This window comes from Trichomycterus rosablanca, chromosome 2 (assembly GCF_030014385.1).
Source record: "Trichomycterus rosablanca isolate fTriRos1 chromosome 2, fTriRos1.hap1, whole genome shotgun sequence".
Classification (NCBI taxonomy): Eukaryota; Metazoa; Chordata; class Actinopteri; order Siluriformes; family Trichomycteridae; genus Trichomycterus; species Trichomycterus rosablanca.
The window spans coordinates 4,026,197-4,043,983 of NC_085989.1; the positions used below are offsets into that span (position 1 = coordinate 4,026,197).

A 17,787-nucleotide genomic window follows, 5' to 3' on the forward strand; every position below is an offset into this window, starting at 1 on the left:
AATGGTAAGATAAACACTTAATAACAGTTTTATTCAAAGAGAAATTTGCATTGTGATCGGAGAAGCATTTGTAAACTGTTTCTGTATAAAATTGTGTTCACCAACTGTTGATGTATTTTATGTAGTTTATTAGCTGTGAATAAATGAAGCTACAGTCGCCGTGTTTGTGTCTTGATTTTGAGGAACACAAATGAACTGCAGACTCTGGAAGTTACTGCTTATGTTGGAATGTTATTCGTTCATGTGGACATAAAGCCAGTCATGTGACTACAAGACTTAGGAGTGTTTTGTGTCTATTCAGTCAAAATAGAATATGTAAGATCAGGAACTAGGGTCAAACGGCTCTCAGTGGATATTCCAACTTATCCTCAAGGTGTTCAGTATCCAGTACATTTGTGATCAAGGCTGTTTAAAGGTTGGAATAATTAAACAGGATGCAGCTTTGTATTTGTAGCTTATATAATAATAAATGAATGTACAAACCAAAGGTAACAAAGTGCTCTGTGTGTATATTACTGTGTGTAGTGCCATTCGATATACACAAAATCTATCAAACAGGATGGGATTTTTATTTATTTTATTGATAAATTATCATTTTTAAAAAGATTCAAGCTATAGTTCAACTCAAGCTACAGTCTCAGTGTGATGAATAAACTATATACAAAAAATAAAATAAAAATCAGTCACATTAGTAACTACAGTTTCGAGCAGTTGTGTCAGAGTTAGGGAACGACTGCGGATGGTAGAGGAAGCGTTTCAACACGATGTTTTCTATTATACGGCAGAATTCAAACGTAGAAGCAAACACTCCACACTGACATTTTAAAAACAGAACAATCAAATTAGTCATGCAGAACATTTAAATGTGATTAAAGTCAAATGATGAGCTGCAGTGTTTATTAATGCACTGTTAACTGTTTTTTGAGCAATTACATGGATCTGAGATTATTGAGATATTTTACTGTAGTCTCCTTCCCTAACAAACACAGACATTAACATTGGCACAGATTTGTAAAATAAAAAAAATCAGATAACCGTATATTTAAATGTAACACAGTACCATATTTATGTGGGCAGGTTTTCTTAATACTTTATAACTTCCAGCTTTTTACAGCTGACAACTAGCAGCAACAGAACAACACTTGCATAAAACTGTAGTGCAATGAGCAAAACTGTTCATAAAAGATCCAACGTTTGGTCAAGTCGGTAATAAAAAGCAGAAGACACAGTCTGCGTTTTGATCGCTTAGAGCCAAAATCCACCCATCCATCATTTCAGCTGATCACAATTTCATATGCTAATTTAAATGATTCAAAACATTTGCTTTATAGCTCATTCATGGGATTCCTGTAATAAAAAGAAATATCAGAGCCAATTAGTGACAGAACAAGGCTCAATTCCAGACTGAATTTTAGCTCTCTGCACTAAACGATCGTCAAAACATTCACCTGTTGTTAAAATCAGGATAAAATGAACAACTAAAAAGTCCTTTGAACGATGGCCACTCAGTCTATGCGAAGGTGTTTTCCGGATAGCTAACTTTAATTGCTCCCCAGTAACAGGCTCGTACCAGACAGATCAGACCTAGCAAATACGCAAAAGCCCAAGAGACGTAGGTGGCATGGTACCGGCGGGCAAATTCTTGGGTGCCAACCTAGGAAAACAGACGAAAAAATAAGATGCACACAAATGAAGCAGAGAACACAACAGATACCAGGTTGCAATGAATTATGAGCACTTGATGTGAGGACAAATTACATTACAGCTAGCTTAAGATTTATTTGTACCCTTTGTACAGGAGTAAAAAAGGTCATAACAGGGTTAATGAGGTCAGTCTCACACTAAACGGTCATTTACAAAATGTACAAAATGCATTGTGGTTAGGATCAGTACTCACTGTTAATCCAATTCCAATGAAAATGCATATCATTCCTACTGTGATATAGGCACAACAGCGCCTCCGGGGTAGGGCACTGCCAACAGACGAGCTGAAAACAAATATTGGCATCCAAAATTAGTTTGTGAGCAAAGATTGGTTTCCAAAAACAAAACCTCATAGCATTTTTTAGTCAATAGAGCTTTGGGCCATACAATATCTGCCTCTGCACTCTGACCCAAGCTTCCAGACAAACTGAGATAAAGAATTTCCTTGTACTGTACTTGTGTATATGTATATACAGTGTATCACAAAAGTGAGTACACCCCTCACATTTCTGCAGATATTTAAGTATATCTTTTCATGGGACAACACTGACAAAATGACACTTTGACACAATAAAAAGTAGTCTGTGTGCAGCTTATATAACAGTGTAAATTTATTCTTCCCTCAAAATAACTCAATATACAGCCATTAATGTCTAAACCACCGGCAACAAAAGTGAGTACACCCCTAAGAGACTACACCCCTAAATGTCCAAATTGAGCACTGCTTGTCATTTTCCCTCCAAAATGTCATGTGATTTGTTAGTGTTACTAGGTCTCAGGTGTGCATAGGGAGCAGGTGTGTTCAATTTAGTAGTACAGCTCTCACACTCTCCCATACTGGTCACTGAAAGTTCCAACATGGCACCTCATGGCAAAGAACTCTCTGAGGATCTTAAAAGACGAATTGTTGCGCTACATGAAGATGGCCAAGGCTACAAGAAGATTGCCAACACCCTGAAACTGAGCTGCAGCACAGTGGCCAAGATCATCCAGCGTTTTAAAAGAGCAGGGTCCACTCAGAACAGACCTCGCGTTGGTCGTCCAAAGAAGCTGAGTGCACGTGCTCAGCGTCACATCCAACTGCTGTCTTTGAAAGATAGGCGCAGGAGTGCTGTCAGCATTGCTGCAGAGATTGAAAAGGTGGGGGGTCAGCCTGTCAGTGCTCAGACCATACGCCGCACACTACATCAAATTGGTCTGCATGGCTGTCACCCCAGAAGGAAGCCTCTTCTGAAGTCTCTACACAAGAAAGCCCGGATTACTGGAACCATGTCCTATGATCTGATGAGACCAAGATTAATTTGTTTGGTTCAGATGGTCTCAAGCATGTGTGGCGGCAATCAGGTGAGGAGTACAAAGATAAGTGTGTCATGCCTACAGTCAAGCATGGTGGTGGGAATGCCATGGTCTGGGGCTGCATGGGTGCAGCAGGTGTTGGGGAGTTACATTTCATTGAGGGACACATGAACTCCAATATGTACTGTGAAATGCTGAAGCAGAGCATGATCCCCTCCCTCTGGAAACTGGGTCGCAGGGCAGTGTTCCAGCATGATAATGACCCCAAACACACCTCTAAGACGACCACTGCTTTATTGAAGAGGTGATGGACTGGCCAAGCATGTCTCCAGACCTAAACCCAATAGAACATCTTTGGGGCATCCTCAAGCGGAAGGTGGAGGAGCGCAAAGTCTCGAATATCCGCCAACTCTGTGATGTCGTCATGGAGGAGTGGAAAAGCATTCCAGTGGCAACCTGTGAAGCTCTGGTAAACTCCATGCCCAGGAGAGTTAAGACAGTTCTGGGAAATAATGGTGGCCACACAAAATATTGACACTTCAGGAACTTTCACTAAGGGGTGTACTTACTTTTGTTGCCGGTGGTTTAGACATTAATGGCTGTATATTGAGTTATTTTGAGGGAAGAATAAATTTACACTGTTATATAAGCTGCACACAGACTACTTTTCATTGTGTCAGAGTGTCATTTTGTCAGTGTTGTCCCATGAAAAGATATACTTAAATATCTGCAGAAATGTGAGGGGTGTACTCACTTTTGTGATACACTGTATATGACAAATTTATGCTATTCTATTTTATTCTATTGTATTTTTTCTAACATAAAAAAGCCTTCGACATTTCAGAGCCCTTGATGCCATGTCCCTATTTAGTTTTTTAAGTTTTACCCAAAATAAAAGCAAAAATAGTATTTGTTCTAGCACTTAGATTAGAACAGATTAAACATGCAATACACAGCAAAGCAAATGTCATACTTTGGTTTGTAGTTTTGCCACTGGCTCTTTTACAAATGTTTAGAGTCAGATAGGAATTTCGTCAGGGGTCACATGGCTCCCCGTTATCCCTGCTGGGTGCTTCGCATGCCTCTCATGTGACTGATTCAGAAACATTTTTTCAAATCACCACGACTTACAGTGCTTTTTTTATTTTCTGTGTTTATCTGTCCTATTACAAGAACCCTTCACATGTACTCTGTTTGAACATTTGTCATCTCAGTGGTAGGTTTACTCTAACAGTGAGTGCAATCAGTGTGTTACATGATGTCAGGGTGAATGTGCTCTTTTTTCATGGAAGGCTGGGCACTGGGTGCATGGCATCACATTACTGGCTCTGCTGCCCTCAGTTTGTTTACTCTTCTTCTCTGCATCACTATGTGGAAGTTCGTCTTAATGCCAAAGGAATACAAACACACCAACTCCAGTACCGATGCAGAATGCTCTTTATCAGCCCAAAAGGTTGAGCAGCAACAAACGTGACAAAATGATAAATGTAACCCACTCACATTTTTTTGCAGTGTGGGCACTTGGCCAGTGTGTTAAACCGGAGCTCCATCCACTGTGGGGAGAACACAGAGACGGTTACTTTACATCCAACTGAAATCAAACACAACTGTAAAATAGGCTCCAGCAAGACTGATTTTCTTACATGGTAAAATGTATAGTTCTTTATATTTTATTTAAATATTTTGTGTCATTTTTTATCAAATGCATTTATATAACAGTTAATGTATTTTATTACTTATATATTATATATTTTTATTAAATTTTAGTCTATATATGTGTATGTATTTATAAAGTATATTATCTATCTTTCTTTCTTTATTTGACCAAGATTTTTTTTTTATTATATGATTTACATGATATCAACTATTTTTATGTGTATGGAAGAATACATCCTACAGTTGTCCTAAACTCTGAAAGCTTCAGGTTTGGTAGCCACATTTCTATCTTCAATAAAGATACATAAAGTCCCCCCACTTTAACTTACGCACCAAATGGTGCATCCCATGCGATATCCATAATTTACCTATCTGCAATATCCAACCGTGTCAACGGTTCAAAGAAATGTGGATAAAATCTGACAGAGTTGAGGATGTTTACATACGAGGAATGTGTTGCCGCAGTGTCCGCAAACCACACGGAGACCTTCGGGCTGAACAGGAAGAGCCGGCTGCGCTGGCTGCTCCTCAGGAATTACCATCACCGGACTTAGGTTGATAATGCGTCTGCTGGGGGTCAAAAAATACAGATAGTTTTAATCCACAACATGACCTTTGTTCTGCTACACGATGCTGCTGTTTGAACTGTGAGACACTTTCACACCTGACAGACATTTCCAGGTCTGAATCTGAGTAAAACTGAGCTTCTAGTTAGTAAATTTTACTGGTACTGTTTTCATTAAATGTTAAAATAGTGGTGCAAAAGAGAAGGGGAACTGTAATCAGTAGCATGTAATAAAAAGTGCAGTATCTCCAAAAACTCCAGAAACTGAACAATAACAATATTTAGTGGACTTTCACAGAAAGTGAAATGGACTGAAATCTTTCTCTGCTTTCTGTGAAGCATCAACCTCTCGTGAAGGCCAACTTTACTCAGGCAGGGCCAATTATGACTGTTAGACACATGATCAGGTCGATAGCACAGATCAGATTCATATTTGAGAGCTCAAGCACCATCCGAGTAGTATACTAACTGTATTATAGCTTATGTTAAAATAGGTCTTTTTAGGTCTGGACTTATTCATGTCTTATTGTTTAAGTCCATATTTACTATCCTTTCTCACCTAGTATTTATCACCCTTTTCTTCTGTGAAGGTATCTACTAAGTCATCTCTTTATATTTTCACTACAGATCATGTTCATGCAGTTGCGCCACTCACAGTTGCACTAACAGGATGTGAATAACTGTCTCTCTCACTTACCAGTTGGGCCGAGGGCATCCTATCCTCCGAGATGTGTCTTTACAGATTAAAAGGCAGTTGCAGGGACATCTGACATACTTCTTTCCTGGCGGGGGATTTTTGATAGGCTACAAAAAACAGCGATCATAACATGGGTTTACAGATTACTCTTTAAACATTTCAGATAACTTTTGATGTCACAGATCTTAGAAAATAATGAGGCAGTTTGAGTTGGAAAGTCTTACTAGGGCAGCACCAAACACACATTACCATACTTAAGAGTACATCTTACTGAACTACCAAGGCCAAAGTAACACACTAAGCAGCAAATCGGATGTGGTTCGAGAGGCAGCCAGAAAATGACTTGTGTGTGCGGTGTAAACAATGTCTGCATGACCGTGCAGGGGTGAAGGAGGGTGGATGTAGACCGGTTTGGTTGTTCCTGAAAAAGCATTAGAGCTAGGAGATAAGAAGCTTTCTTACTGTGGCCTCATTGCAGACTGTGCACTTCACCACGTGCTGGTGGAGCTTGCCATCCAGGTTAATGAGGGACTGGCACACTCGGCAGTTAATGACGGGCACTCCTCCTGTATCAGGACTTGCAATGGCTGTGTAGGGTGGCGGAAGTTCCGCTAACAGATAGAAACACACTGTCAATATATCTGTGTATTATGAATTGGTGTAAAGATTAGATCTACAACAACAACCTTATAAAGCCAAGATTTACATATAGTGTCCTACAACCGAGTCTAAGTAACTGCACAATAAGGATCTTGCTCAAGGGAACACTCTTGGCGTGTTAGCTTGGTGTAGAGGGGGTTGAGCCATTAACCTTCTGATTAATGTTGCTATAAAGTGAATACATTCTACAGGATTTTGCTCTTTACAAACACTGATAACAGAATGGAAGCACAGTACTGAAAACACAGTTGACTAGATTACAAACTGTTGTCTTTGTATGAATGAGAAATGGATTTCAACAGAAACAAACCTCTTACACCTACTTTAGAACAAAGAAGCAAGTTAACATCAGTGTTTTCTACATCAAGGAGGTCTATTGTGTAAAAATGCCATAGAATAATTTGACCTTAATCCAGAAATATTAGTTGGTTCGGCCAGTAACTGGTAATGTGCCAAGCTGTGAATAAATAACTTTTGGATTCTAGACTAAAGCTCATTCTCACATTATTAATACAGTTATTAAGGTCATGGTGTGAATGACTGAACATTTAGCCTTTATACAGATCCCAGATGATGTTTTTTTATGTGAAGGTGCTGTAATAATACTTCATAAAACTATATTTTTTATATAATATTTCAAATCAAACATCCAGAGCTTGTTTACTACAGGATAACCTGGGTAGGTTACTTCAAATTTATAATTCTATTAGAGTTATTAAAGTTGTTATTCTTTTTTATCATCCAATTCAATACTTGCCCTCTTTGGCCTGTGTTCAGATAATACATATTATTTTTTTAACTTGTTTATACAAATTTAAATCCAATATTTAAATTGTACAGAGTAAATTAACATCTGTGCAGTCAAGTTATAGTTTGGCAACTGTTGAAATGTGACTGCCACCGCATTGCAGTGCATTATAAGCAGTAATGTTGATGATCATTCCACTTACAGCTTGTGCATGTGGTTATCATCCAGCAAGCCAAACATAAAGTATAACAGTATAACAGAGTAAACCAGTGTGAAAATAACTGCAGCAGTGTGCATGAACATGTCAATGCTTCCTATTGTCATTCAGAACCAGAAACCAGACTCTGCAAGGACCTTCTTGACCATCCTAAACAGTAATTGACCCGTTATGGCTCAACAGCAATAACAACAACCCAAACTCTAGACTTCTGCTTCTGACCTCCAGTGGAATGAATCACAGTTTTTATCAAACCAAGGATGATGTGCAGACAACCTAGTACAACTTATAAAGGCGTTGTGAAGGCCCTGCACTCTGTGTCCAATGGTGACCCTGTGTGGCTAGATGTTACTATAAGACCATGGCAATAAAACACTTGCTTGACTGTGAACATTATGACCTTTGTTTTAGCAGCTTCTAATTTGTGATTGACCATATTTTGGTTCTTGGATTACACCTAACCATTCTGATATGTTTTCTTTCAGCACAGGGTAACAGTTTTGTTTTTTTTCTGTCCTTTTTCTGAGACTTCCAGAAAACTACTGTTGCACAATTAAACAAAGTGCTTAAATGAATCAGCTCTATGCTTAAATTGATTTATAATTCAGATAGCAGCTCTTTGCAAAAGTAAACAGATCATCAGGATGTTCCAGTTGTTTTAATCTAAATCACTGATCAACTTACACAGAGCTGCTAGCAGATCCCTTTATACCTTACATGCCAGTACAGTCTCTGCCTCTTCTGGCAAGTCCAGGTTTAAAGTTTCACTACTTTACACTACATGTAAGATGAGACTGCTTTCCATCACTGAGCATTAAACTGTGAAGCCAGCTGCTGCCCAGCCTCAAATCTGGATATGGCAGCAGGGGACTGTAAATTATAAAGAGATTTTGCCCTGAAATCTGTGTTTTAGGTCATTTCAGTTTTAGGTCATCTGGTCACACTGAATAATTGGACTGAGGGTTCATTCGTAAATCTACTCGTTTCTGTGGCCTAGTTTAATAGTAACCTTATAGGTCAATAGCTTAGTATTAGTTTTGGTGCTAATTATTAGGGTTTTAAGTGTGTGTATATGTTGTATAAAGAAAGCCATAATCCCTCCATCATACAACATCAGTGCCTTTGAATTGAATGGACACAAATTCCAATGGACATAATCCAAGATTTTGAGGAATGATTGCCTAAACAGTAAAGGCTATATTGGCTGCATTAGCAGGAACAACTCTGTATTAATGTCTATATAGGCCCAACCTAGCCTTTGTGTTCTTTTTGGTTAGCAGTGGTTTGTGCCTTGCAGCTCTTCCATGGATGCCATTTTTGCCCAGTATCTTTCGTACTGGCCACTCTTTCAAGAGTCACCACTATTTCTAGTTTTCTCCATTTGTGGGTAATGGCTCTCACTGTGGTTTGCTGGAGTCCCAGAGCACTAGATATGGCCTTGTAACTTTAATGACTTCTGTAATCTGTATTTGAATCTCTTTAGAACTTGTTTAGATTAAACAGGATGACAGTAATTGAACCAGTTGCAAACTGAAGTTGGTTAACTGGTTGATGTAGCAGCTAAGAAGCCAATATTTTTTTCCACAAAGGTCCAGGTAGGGTTGAACAGCACTTTTCCTTCAATAAATAAAAAAAATTATTTCTTAATAAACATTTTGTTTACTTACAACTGTGATGCGACACTACTTAATTGGGTTTAGCAATTGTTTTGGTACCAATTAATCCACTTATCAACCATGTTTGATGTCTTTTTCTGAGTAAGTGTGGTACCCTGCCCCTGAGTGGAATAAGCAATCAGCCAAATGTTCTACTGCACTCAAAATGCTGACTGGCCAATATCTTCAATTTATCTAGACTGTCACAAGTATTAGGACTATATCACATTCTTTAATGCCATTCTTGAGACATGGACTCAGGTCCCCATAACCATGTGCAAACATTTTGTCGTCTTGTACAATGGTTAAAACCCCCGTTGTTAAATAGGGCGGGACAGCGGTGCAGCTGGATACCACACAGAAACTTGGGTTGGATCACAGTCTGTGAGAAGTTACGCATGTCCACACAGGTTTCCTACAGGTTTTCCTCCCACCTTGCAGAAAGTGAACTGGCTACTGTTGCTGTGACTGAACAAGTGTGGGTGTGATGTCCTGCGTTGGAGTGGTGCTCTGATTATGGTGCATTCCTGCCTTGTGCCCAGTGTTTCCAGGTACCACTGGATCCAAAAGATGCAGACAAGCCTGTTGCAGGCTTAAGTGAGTGGGCATTATTTGAGAATTAAGAGAATCGATGAAATTACAATGCAAGTGCACCACACGTTATGAAGATTTCTACACCCAATCTATGTAGGGACCTGCTGGACCAGGTTTATTGAAGCACAGGCCTAAAAGACCCCACCAAAATAGCATAGACATGCAGGTATCAACATAGTAATGCTATATATTGGGCTGTTAAGGTACTGTGTGGTTTGGGACAGAGTTCTTCATCAATTAAGGAGCATAATAGACAATAGATGCTGACAAGCGCCGTTCGCCCATCCGACACCAATAATGCTGACGATTCAAGCGTTACAAAACGGTAAACAATGTAAGCATCTCATACAATGCGATACAATTTAATATGAACAATCAATTTTTCACTAATCCACATTTAAAGCTCGGGAGGATTCAGATCCCTGCATGTAATACATTGTAATAATTTCTAACTGATTCAATTCCTGCACAGATGCGGAGACAAAACCAGGGCCTAAGATGCAACATAACAAATCCGCACAACTGCGCGTAATTCATGGTTAAATTCGGCCTTGCGCACTGGTCTGTACTCGTATGCATTGCATATTACTGTCAGATAGTCATCTTGCATTTGTATGAAACACAGATCTCACAGTCAGTACCAGACCGTTATGTGAATCTCAGTATGTGTCGCTACGCCCAAAATGATTCAGCAGCTCGGACTCGATCTGATTTGTGGTATTACCTCTCGGACTGGGCTCCTGTAGGTACGGAGGGGCCGTGGGCGTCACATTACCCGAGTTCTGCGACGACAGAAGCGGTGAGCGCTCGTCCGTGCCGTCGGAAGCCATCTGTAAGCTTTATTTAGGAGAAAACAAGGAAAAATGAAAGCTGCGCCTGATCCTGACCGGCTGTTTGGAGCCCAGTTGATTCAGCACCGCTCCAGCCACAGCATGACGGGGCGGGGTCAACAACGCACAAAGGGGCGTGGCCAGAGCGCGACCACACAGTGGGGTAAACATGGGTCTTATCCTAATGTACCTACCCATATCTAAAGTGCACTATATAGGTATAAGATTGTATTTCAGCCTGTTTTCTTATTTAACCAGGGCACTAGAAAGAATAAAGCTTTTTTTTTTTTTGGTCAAATCTGCTGCCTCTCCTAAAATGTCCCTATCAACAATACAAAATGTAAACTTATTAAAAGTGTATTGTTGTTTTTACTATTAAAAATGTGTTGAATTTAATCGAAACAATTCCATTTAACAACTGTAATCATGAGACAGCATCTAAAAAGCACAGATCCAGACTTACTAGCTTCCATTTATCTTGCCTGCCACATTATAGACATGACCCAAGAACTATTTACTCCACCACAATCTTTACAGCTCACAAATGAAAACATGTCAGACTCCATTACTAAAAGACAACATTTTGTAATACTACTAGTGGAAATTATGATTTTATTTAATTCTCTGGGTAGTGTCTAATCACAGTTTTAAGACTTGGTTGACCCCTTTATGATTTTTTTCTGTAACTCTCTGACAGTGGTTGTTGGACTTTTTGCCTCTTTCACCATCCTGCTCATTGTGTGGGGACAAAATAAACTTAGATCCTCATCCAGGCAAGTTTGTGTGTAAAAGAATCAGCTGTATTCTCAACAGTGTAGTGAATAAATTAGGGGGTGTTTGGGACAGAATATCAATAAAAAATAAAAAATATTGTTTATATGCAGTTGCCAAAAAACTAGGAAAACTTGTGAAGTATCAAGCCGATTGAAAAAGGATACTTCATGAGCTGTTAAAAAGCTTTGTGGTCCCAGGGATCCCAAACAGAACGTAAGGGTTAAAGCAAATTCACCAAATTAAATTTCTTGTAACCCTTTTAACTTATTTTTTGACAGGGTGCCAATAAAGGGGGCTGTACGTGTTGCAAGCTGCAATATGCATAGTGACGTTGGATTATGGCAGGGTACAGTGTGTGCCCCCCTTATCAGGGAAAACCAGACTGATATAGAAAAGCACATTTTACCACTCCCAACCTACCAGTCAACTAGCTTTTTATTTTTTGTATGGGAAGATGAGAAATTAGTGTCATTTTTTGATCACCACCATTACCAACACACAAAAAGGTAAGCCTACTGTTTATATTTTAAGTGTTAATTGACATTTGCTTTTTAAGTAATTAATCCAGTAGCATTTACAGCTTTTATACTGTCACATTTGATTACACCTACACTGAGCTAACAAATATGAAAACATTTACATATACAGAGCTGTGGACGTTAGCATTTTTGTGTACAGTATTTCTTCCAGAACTGCTTAAAATTAGACACACTGTTTGGTCCAGGGGCATAAATTACTTGTCTCTCAAGTCTTTTGGACTTCATCTAGGTCACTCCAAAACATTAATTCTGTTTACTTTATCCATTCAGATGCAAACTTGCTTTGTATTTTCATTAATTGTTCAAAACGTTGTCCAGGTTCAGAAGCAACAATGGGCCCCTACACAATGTGAATACAATTGCCGTATTTGACTGTTAATAATAATAATAATACATTTTATTTATATAGCGCTTTTCAAGATACTCAAAGACGCTTTACATAAGACAAATAATCAAAACAAATACGTACATACACCATACAAATCAAATCATACTGTTGATATAATGTTCTTACTTTAAAATGTAGTATTTGATTTTAGCCAGGCATAATGGGGCTTTTGTTGTTCACAAAGTTTCATTTTTGATCGTGGTGGGTCTGATACATTGGGTAAAAGGCAGGGAACATCCTAGATAGGTCACCAGTCCATCACAGTCCAGTAGTAGCTCCAACTGGCCTGACTGCACGTCTTTAAACTTGTGGGAGGAAACGGGAGGACCCGGTTAAAAAACAACATTTAAACTCCACACAGAATGGACTCTGGCCAGGGAAACGAACCCAGGCTCTTCTTGCTGTGAGGCAACAGCGCCACCCACTGTCCCACCACTGTGTCATACCTAGAACATTAACATAGCTTGATAACGGGCCAGTGATAGCTTAGTGGTTAAGGTACTGGACTAGTAAACAGAAGGTTGCCGGTTCAAGCCCCGCCACCACCAAGTTGCCACTGTTGGGTCCCTGAGCAAGGCCTTTAACCCTCAATTGCTCATCGTGTTCCGCTCATTGTGTAAGTCGCTTTGGATAAAAGCGTCTGATAAATGCTGAAAATGTAAATAACGTCTTTTTGCATTATAAAGTGATCTAATAATGACTAATTTTGCTAGTAAAGTTTAATATAAGTGAATTAATCTAATTAGCTTGGCTTAGTTACCAAAAATAAAATCTGCAATTAACGAGAGTCTGTTTTTACTTTAGTTTATTTGTTTCATGCAATATTTTGTTTAACTATCTGCAATAATTCAGTGTATCTTTTGCAATAAGTGTACTTTAAATTGCATTGTGGTATTTTGTTATGATATGTTTTATTAAATATGCTCGATATATTTTGTAAGTCCGAATATATATCATGCTTACATAAATACATTTTCTAAAACTAGATCAAGCATTACATGGGCATCTGTCCAAAGAAGAGCCTTGTCTCAAAGGCCATGGCTGAATCCAGAGACTACGGTAAAGCCTAAACCTTTATTATTTCTACATCTCTGCTCCTGTTATACTTATAAAATACTTGGTTGTATTCTAGTCCACGTTGGTTCCTTTTCAGAAATGATCAATTTGTGTACCATCAAATCTGGGCATCAAAAGAATGTGTGGACATTGCTAATTACATATTTTATATTTAGTGTATCTCAAGGGTGTCCAAAATGTTCTAAGCAGAATGGGACAGACAGACCAGTAGGTACCTGTAAACTGGTTTTAAATTAAAATTTCTCTATCTCTATTGTTGTACAATCCAGCTTCCCAATTCATTCAGCATACGTTACCAAACCAAAAGTATGTGGACACCTGACCAAGAGATCGCTAGTGCACCCCATTCTAAAGCATTGACATAGCCCCCCCATGTGGCTACAACTGTTCATGGAAGCCTTTACACAAGATTTTGGAAATTCATTTTGAATTGCTGCTGTCAAATGTGCGCGTATTTTAAGATAAGCAACGATAGTAAAATGGCATTTAAAAATTTGATAGATATTTTTTATGCTTTTATTGTGATGCCCCATAGTGGGAGACTTCCTCAATGAATTCAGGCGGGAGATCATCACACGAACAAGACGAGTCAGTGAGATCACTGAGGCAGTCTCCTCCCAAAGTCTCATTCATGATGGTGCAATTTGTCAAGTCCAAGCTGCTCGTACTGAGCAGGAGGCGATGAGGATGCTTTTTGAAGCTCTGGAAAGAGAACCTTCTCACCACAGAGCGTCCTTTCATCTGATATTGAGGATGAACGAGCCAGAACTTATTCAGGAACTTGGTGAGTCTTTTCAAAGTTAATAAGCACCTCATCATTTGCAACTTTTACATTTAAGACATTACGTTTGCAATATAGTTTGCAATAAATGCAATACTAGTATTAATATATACCTTAAGATTAAAATATATGCTTGTGTGAGAAAGTAAACTATAATTAATTAATGAATACAATTGGAAGTACAAATTATCCTATTTATGTCTGATATAAAAATATGTATTAAGGGCATGGGTTGTAGAGGTGCCCTACTCTATTACAAACACAATTGTAGAGATGCATGATGTTAAAACAGGTTAGAAAAGCAAGTGTTCAAATTTTCTACAAACATAGGAAATGAAATACTTTTTCTGTCTGTAGAAGTTGTTTAACCCTTTCATGCATGGTGGTCACTATAGTGGACAGCTATTTGAAAGTTATTTTTTTCCATGTGTGCAGGTTTTACTGTTATTGATGCATGACAGCATTTTAAGGAAAAAGCAATTCAATAGTTTTATTAACCTGAAAGGAAAATTAAACAATTTTAGAAAAATTGATTCATTCATGCATGAAAGGGTTCATCTTTATGTGCCCACATAGAACACCACTGAAAATGCACACCAAAACAGCCCCAGGCCATTATTTCTCATTGACCAAACTTTAGATCTGAATGCTACACCAAAACCAGATTTATTTATTAGTCTGCCAGATGTTAAAGTGTGAATCCTTGCAAATCAGGCCAACTTTAGGCCAGAAATGTGAGAAACCATCTGGCTGGAAAGGTGATTTTAAATGACATGGTCACTGCCAAAGTCATTGAGCTCTTATAATTTTACAGACTATCTTAATGTATCTTAATTAATATATATTAAAATCTATTAAAATATTTGTGACAAATTATGTGTATGTTTGTGCAGCATAATTTTGGATATCTTAGTGTATGACATACAGTTTTTATCCTAGTTAAACTCCTTCTTTGATAGAATTGAGACAACGAAACAGCAAGCATACACAGACCGAAGATGATCAATCACTTGGGGAGAAAAAAAAGCAAGATGGTAAGATAAAGAGAGATTCACTGAAGAGAAGAAGACTGGAGACAGTGCTAACCATAGAGCAGATTCAGAAATTTTGGGAAGAACCAAAACCAGAGCAAAATGAAATTGAAAAAAAGAAGGGAAGAATCAAACAACAGCAAGATGAGATGGCCTGCATGACAGAGGAAAAAAGACAACTAGAAAAGATGCTGGAACATATTAAGGAAAAGATGAATCAAAACAAAGAGGAGCTCAATAGAGAGAAATACACAATTGAACAATTAAAAGCAAACCTGCAATCAGAGAGAAAAGTCCTGGAAGATGAACGTGATAAAATCCAAAAAGAGAAAAAAAAGCTAAGAAATGTGCAAGATGAAGTTCAGAAAGCTAAACAAGAAACTGACAAGAACAAGCATGATTTAAAACTTGAGAAGGACAAAATAAACCAGATGCGAGCTGAAATGCTCAAAGAGAAAGAACTCCTAGAGAAAAGATGTCAAGAGACCTTAGAAAAAGAGAATGAGTTGGAGCAGGTCAAGCAAAAAGTTGAACATGAAAAGGAGGATTTGATACTGAACAGGACATTGTTACAGAAAGAGTGGGAAAAAGTGGAGCAGACGAAGGCAGATATACAGTTGCAAATTGCATTTATTGAGATCAAGGCTGAGGAAATCAAGATTGCAAATGAACAACTGGTTCAGATGAAACTGGTGATGCAGACGGGAAGAGATGTTCATGAAAAAGAAGAGACTGATATGCAGAAAAGAAAAGATGACATGGAGAAAAAGACACAGTTGCAAATGACTCAAATGGAGATGAAGATGCAGGCGTGTGAAGCTGTTAAGGATGAACTTAACAAAGAGGGAGAAGAAACAATTCAGAGTAAGATGGAGGACTTGAATGAAAGAATGGATGAGATAAGAACTGAGCTGAGGCATATCCAGGATGTAAAAAATGACTTAATAAGACAGAAAGAAGAGGTAGAGACCCAAATGAAAAAGGTTTTAAGTGAAATGCATAAACTTGAACAGATGAATGCAGACCTACAGAGAAAAAATGAAGCAATTGAAAATAAAATAGCTGAGGCGAGAATTGAAGGGACTAAACTTGAGCAAATGAAGACAGAGATTCTAAGGCAAAAAGAGAATGTTGAAAACACAATGCAACTTACAAATGCAGAGATGGAAAAGCTACAGCAAGTCAGGGATGAAATACAACATCAAAGAAATAAGTTGGAGGAAAGGATGAAGAGAGCTAAACGAGAAATGGAAGAGATGGAACTCTTGAAAAAAGAGATAGACATGAAGAAAAAAGAGACTGACCAAAAAATGAAGCAGACAATTAGGAAGAAAAATGAAATAGAGAGAATGAAAATGGAAATACAGATGGCATTAGAAGAAATTGAACGCAAAAGGGCAGAAACTGAGAAGAAGAGATATGATATGGAACGTGTAAAAGCTGAAATTCAAAGAGCAAAAGGGAAGAATCCAAACACAGAGGAAAAAGAGGAGATGAATGCTAACATTATCAACCTAATCTTTCAGATTGAAAGAACCAGGGAAATGGTAAGGGATGCAAAATTTCATATGAACAACAGAATGACAGAAAGCCTGCTAGGAGCAAGTGATAACGAGGAGATGAATGCTGAGATGCAGAAACTTATTGTGGAAATTGAACACATAAGAGAAATGCTCCAACATCTTAAAGAAGAAATGGAACAAAACAAGGAGGTTCTCAAGAGAGAAAAGGATGAGATAAGAACACTTAAAATTGAAATTCAAAGAAAAACAAGATACCTGGAAAACCGAGAAGAAAAGAACAGGAGAGAACGAGGTGAGTTAGAACTAATGAGTGTCAGGATACAGAAACAAAGGCAAGAACTGGAGGAAAGACTGGAAGGCATCAGACAACAGAATAGAATGAAAGCAGATCAAACGGATGATACAGACAAACCTGGAAAAATGTTGCGATCTGATGTGCAAGTTCAAACCGAAATTTGGGAGCAAGAAAATCAGATTCTTGCTGAAGAAATAAACCAGAAGAAGAAAGAGTTGGAAAAGATGACTGCAATAATAGCAAACCAAAATCAGGATTTTGAGGCAAAGACAGACCTTCTTGAGAAGGAAAAATATTACATTGAAAACAAATGGTTGGAGCTGCAGAGGAAAAGTGAAGAGTTGCAAATTGAAATGACAAAACAAAAAGAAAAGGAAGACATGGAAAGAAAGGCAATGGAACACGAGAAACAAGCCCTAGAAAAAGAAATAACCAAGGTGAGACAACAGAAAGAACAGTCTGAAAAGGAAAAAGAAGACATGGTAAAAACATGGAAAGAACTTGACGTTCTAAAAGAGCAAATAACAAAAGAGAAGGCTGAAATAGATCAAATTACAAGCAAAATTGCAACTGAAAAATTTGTACTTGACCAAAGAGAGACTGAAATCAACCAACAAAAGCAATTTCTGGAGGACACTTTTAAGGACTTGATGCAAAAGACCAACAATCTTGATAAAATGAGAATAAAATTTGATACTCAAATCCAACAAATGGAAAATGAGAAAAAGAACATTAAAAAGGAGCGAGATGAACTTGA

At 38.2% G+C, this 17,787-nt stretch overlaps 2 protein-coding genes across 3 annotated transcripts; one reads left to right on the plus strand and one right to left on the minus strand.

Annotated features, from left to right (window-relative positions):
- Positions 1 to 562: 562 nt before the first annotated feature.
- Positions 563 to 10,670, minus strand: pip4p2 (phosphatidylinositol-4,5-bisphosphate 4-phosphatase 2). 2 transcript variants are annotated; one of them, XR_010007770.1, is made up of 8 exons: positions 10,517 to 10,670; positions 6,381 to 6,529; positions 5,919 to 6,025; positions 5,103 to 5,226; positions 4,501 to 4,553; positions 1,898 to 1,988; positions 1,449 to 1,654; positions 563 to 1,347 (listed from the first exon to the last, which is right to left on the minus strand). XR_010007770.1 is itself a non-coding variant. In XM_062989732.1 (7 exons), the coding sequence occupies exons 1-7, from the start codon at positions 10,620 to 10,622 to the stop codon at positions 1,511 to 1,513; spliced, it is 774 nt and encodes a 257-aa protein (XP_062845802.1). In that variant the 5' UTR covers positions 10,623 to 10,670; the 3' UTR covers positions 563 to 1,510. The 2 variants fall into 2 exon arrangements, 1 of the variants encoding a protein (XP_062845802.1); XM_062989732.1 differs by having other exon boundaries at positions 563 to 1,654.
- Positions 10,671 to 13,313: 2,643 nt separating this feature from the next.
- LOC134300889 (trichohyalin-like) lies at positions 13,314 to 17,704 on the plus strand (the record flags this gene model as incomplete). The annotated part of the gene is made up of 3 exons (XM_062985352.1): positions 13,314 to 13,382; positions 13,936 to 14,184; positions 15,141 to 17,704. Coding segments are annotated over exons 1-3 (2,874 nt in total), but the record flags the coding sequence as incomplete, so codon positions are not given.
- Between the last annotated feature and the right edge of the window lie 83 nt (positions 17,705 to 17,787).